Raw genomic sequence first — 4,752 nt, forward strand, 5'->3', positions numbered from 1 at the left:
GTAGTGTGCACACCAGAGTTGAGAGCGTCGCAGAGGGCTACGCGAACGAAGCCTAATCAAATAGTCTATCTAGTAATCTAGTTCATGTCTCACTCTTCAATTTATTTTCTTGCTAATTTATCTTAAAACTAGAAGCCAATTTTTTAGAAAATCATGGGTCACTCATACATTTACACTTCTTTATAAATTTATAGTGTAGTATATATTATTATGCCAACTTTTTTTTTTTTTTGAACATATTTTTCATATTAAAAGCAAAAGGGGAATAGAAAACATACAAGCCCATAGTTTGTTTTTGAGTCTCAGCCTAGTTAGTAGTAACCCAAATCAAGAATCATTAAATAACCCCTAAGGTAATTTGTCTTTGCAAAAGACGGGGAAGAAGATCCGACGATCAGAATTGTTCAAGGCAGCCACTGTTGCATCATTACGGAGGAGACGGTTGGGTTCGTTTTTCTGAAAGAAAGTATCTTGTCTCTAATTTGGCGATCAATCTTGCAGATCAAAGCATCTGAGGAGCGGAAGACGTCCCTATGTAGGCGAGCGTTACGTTCAGACCAAACCCAGTAAAGACAAGCTTGCCAGCAGAGAATTGTTAAGTGTCCTTTAGGCGATCCATGGTTAAGCCCTAGCAACTGGTTCATCACTCTGCTCCAATCGCGTTCCGGATTAAGATCGCATCGAGATGCCAATACACTCCAGATTCCCCAAGAGAAAGGACAATCAAAATACAGGTGATCGCGTGATTCAGAAGTTGAGTTACAGAGAAGGCACATCGGAGAGGATTGGAGTCCCCATCTAATAATTCTATCTCTCGTCGGGCATCTGTCAAGCACAAATAACCAAGCGAGGAAGCTATGTCTTGGGATACCTTTCTTATTCCAGATGATGTGGTACCACGGCACTGAAGGTCCTTGCGATCGAAGGTGAGCGTATACTTCTCCAGTAGAGTATCTCTGAGTTGTTCTCCCATCAATTTCCCATTCATAATAATCTTCTTCTTCATTCAACAGGATGGTAGTGAGAACAGCATGTACCTGAACCTGAGACTCCGAACGCGCCAGAGTTGCCATTTCTGGTATCCCAAGTGATGTGGTTCCAAGTTGAAGATATTGTCTCATGCTGCCAAAGGAGGACCAGTTATCAGTCCAGAATCGACATGAGAGACCATTTGATACACGGAGATGGATCCAATTGTAGAGCAGAGGAGACAGTTTGAGCAGCTTATTAACCTGCCAAGAGAACCTTCTGTTGGGTGGGGTTAACCACAAGTTACTGAGGTCCCCTTGGGGCACTTCCTCCTTGAACCAAGCCACCCAAACCAGACTGAAAGAACAGTAGCCATATGAGTTTGAGACAGCAAGCTTTGTTCCATAAGGTAAGATCCTTTACACCTAACCCCCCCCCCCCAGGTAACTGTTGTCCAAGCGACCCTTGCTGTATGGTGACCATCTATGTTGCCTTTCCACAGGAATATGCCGCATAAAGAGTTGATGCGCTTGACACAAGCAACATGTAGAATGAAGGTGGAACACCAGAAAGTGGTAATACCAGCAATAACAGTTTTTATCCGTAGAAGCCTGCCAGCAAAAGAGAGAGACTTGACACTCCAGGAAGAGAATTTACTTTTTATTTGCTGCAACAAGGGTTCACAATTGAGGAGTGACACCTTCTTTGTGGTAAGAGGAACTCCCAAGTAGCGAACCGGCAGAGAGCCCATGAGCATTGCCAGTAGAGAATTGTATCAAATGTTAGCTCCAAGTTCGAGCCGGTTCAATGTTGAGCAGAGCAAGTGCTATATGGTTGAACCGGTATGTGACATATCGCGTGACAAGTCGTTACAAGGTAATGACGTGGCAGATAACCATTACGAAGATATTGCTTCAGAGAGAAGCAATCAGAGATCTCGTATGTTGGAGAGATATCAGGAAGATTAGATATCTTAGGGAAGAGTATATAAAAAGGTAACTAGGCAGGGTGTCAAGGTTATGCTTTGAAGAACTATTTCAAAGTGCTCTGAGGTTTGTTCAGCAGCACACGTTAGGTTTGCAAACGGTGAAGCTTTCATCGTTAGTGCACTGGGTAGATTAAGAATTGGTCTGTCACAAGTCAGGTTAGACGTTGTATCATTCGGATTAGACTAAGTCCTGTTGGATTGTCTAAAAGATTCTTAATAAAACAAGTTTGTGTTTGGAAAACCTTGAGAGTTCTTTACTTTAGTTATCCTAGATCTTTCATTTGGTATCAGAGCGGGTCACCTCTGTGGACTCATCGAGTCTACTCACAGGTTGAGATCCTGCGACAATCATGGAAACTATGAAGGAACTCGTTGCACTACAAAAACCAATCATGTTGGATGAGGGGAACTTTGGTCATTGGAAAGCAAGAATGAGACATATCATTCGAGGGATAGATGAAGACGCATGGACTGCTGTTGAACAAGGGTGGACTGCTCCTACCATGGTGATGGATGACAAGTCCATGGGACCCTTACCCAAGGAAAGGTGGACTGACTCTGATAAGGCTGCATCAAAGTTCAACTCTAAGGCTCTCACAACGATCTTCTCAGCTGTTGATCTTGATCAATTCAAAATCATCCAGGGATGTGAATCAGCCAAGGAAGCGTGGGACACACTCATCAATCACTTTGAGAGAAACACAAGTGTAAGACGCACTAGAATTGACCATCTAGCTTCTAAATTTGAGAATCTACGTATGGAGGATGATGAATCAATTGGGAGTTTCATCTCAAAGATCAGTTCCATAGCCAACGAAGCCTCTGTTCTTGGAAAGAAATATAATGAAAAGAAACTTGTGAAAAAAGTGTTGAGATGTCTCCCTCCGCGATTTGAGGCATAAAAAGCTGTCTTGAAGATTGCTATCAACACTGATGAGATGAAGTTTGATCAACTGGCCGGGATTCTCAAAGTTCATGACCTGGAATGAGCAGAAGGACTTCCCAAAGAGCAAAAAGGAATTGCTTTTACTACAGACAATAAGGAGATTGATCGCGTCAAACGAATTGAGGACAACATGAGTCTTATGGCCAAGAACTTCAACAAAATGCTTAAACGGGTTGAGAAGGGACATAACAGGTCTAGCAACCGATTTCAGAACAGAGACAGTGATCGCTCGAACGCACGAAATGACTCAGGAAGAGGAAACCGTAAAAAGGAACTACAATGTCATGAATGTGAAGGCTATGGTCACTATCGTAATGAATGTCCTTTGACCAAAAGAAAGGAACTGAAATGCATCGAATGCAAGGGGTATGGACACACAAGGAGCGAGTGTCCTAACAACCTCAAAAAGGACAAATCACTTATCTGTTTCAGCGACACATAATCTGAGGACGGCAGTGATAATGAAGAACTACTTATGAACTTTGTAGCTCTGGTTGGCCAAGATGACACATGTGAGACAATCTCTATGACAGATTCAGAATCTGAGATAGAACCAGAAGGAGATAACTCCGATCTTAAATCTGAGTACCGACTTCTGTTTGATAAATTCACTGAGCTGAGTCTTGAGAATCTTCAACTGATCAAGGATCGAGCAATGCTAAAGGCTCAGGTAAACATTCTTGAACTGGAACAACCGGCAAAAGATGATGAAATCACACCTGTGATTACTGAAAACAGAGAAAAAGAGAAACGAGATTCTCTTGAGAAAACCATCTCAGATCAGGCATATAACCTAAAAAGCCTGGAGACCAGATATGATCAAACCAAGCTGTTGCTGAATGAGGAGTTGGAAAAGAGTCGATTGTTGCAGTACGAGCTCAGTGAGAACTACAAGAAAGTGAGGATGCTTAACACTGGATCTGACAAACTTGATCACATTCTGAGTGTCGGCCAATCACCAGCCATTGACCGTGGACTTGGATATCAAGGTTATTGTTCACGGTCAAAGGATCTGGTCCAAGGAGTAACGTTTGTGAAAGGCTCTCAACAGACTAGTACAAGCACACCTCAGACAGTTGGTTCCGTCAATCCAACGGTCACAAAGAGCTCGAATGTATCTTCCATAAAACGAAAGAATGGGTGTATGTTTTGCTGCAAAGCAGGTCATAAGGCATCTAACTGCTATTTCATGAGAAATCAACTTCAACGCGCATGGAGGACCAGCAGATGTTTCATGGAACCTAGCAAAGTGGGACATGTGTGGATTGCTAAGACTGATCTGTATCCAAAATATGGAAACAGAGTCTCTTCACTAAGGATCAACGCTGATGAAATGATTGGATCAGGATCTGACCTCACTCCTATCAGTGATCAGAGAGAAGGAAAAGCCATAATGTGCAATCTTGCATTTATTCGAGACTGAGAACCATCTGATGAAGTGTCAGTGTCACACCACAAAGATGAAATGTCACTTCCTCAGAACTGTGATTCTCTACATGAAGACATGAGTAATGAGATGATAGTGGGAAACGTGGCATACACATCAACTGACAACGCTAAGCAGACTGATCTCCCTTGGTATTTTGATAGTGGCTGTTCTAGACACATGACTGGAACCCTGGAATGTCTGGAGAATGTAGAAGAAATTCAAGGTGGAAAAGTAACCTTCGGAGATGGAGGTCAAGGAAAGATACTTGGTGTTGGCTTGATGATGTTAGGAGTTTTCAAGGCTCCTAAGACAAATGTTGTAGTATAGTGATTGTCGAACCAGTTCTGAGGGATATCAAAGCACTGAGAATGCAAGTACTCACTTAATCTAAGTGCAACCAATGATTTAGATGGGTTTTAA

General features: G+C 42.4%; 1 protein-coding gene across 1 annotated transcript; it reads right to left on the reverse strand.

The window, feature by feature from the left end:
• Positions 1 to 404: 404 nt before the first annotated feature.
• LOC106338592 lies at positions 405 to 1,073 on the reverse strand. The gene has a single exon (XM_013777533.1). It carries the CDS (start codon positions 1,071 to 1,073, stop codon positions 405 to 407), a length of 669 nt encoding a protein of 222 aa, XP_013632987.1.
• Positions 1,074 to 4,752: the final 3,679 nt, after the last annotated feature.

The sequence above is a fragment of the Brassica oleracea genome, chromosome C4, assembly GCF_000695525.1.
Source record: "Brassica oleracea var. oleracea cultivar TO1000 chromosome C4, BOL, whole genome shotgun sequence".
NCBI lineage: Eukaryota > Viridiplantae > Streptophyta > Magnoliopsida > Brassicales > Brassicaceae > Brassica > Brassica oleracea.

Excerpts from the sequence above, each read along its gene's own strand:
- LOC106338592 (XM_013777533.1), bottom strand. The coding sequence starts at position 1,073 with ATGGCAACTCTGGCGCGTTCGGAGTCTCAGGTTCAGGTACATGCTGTT.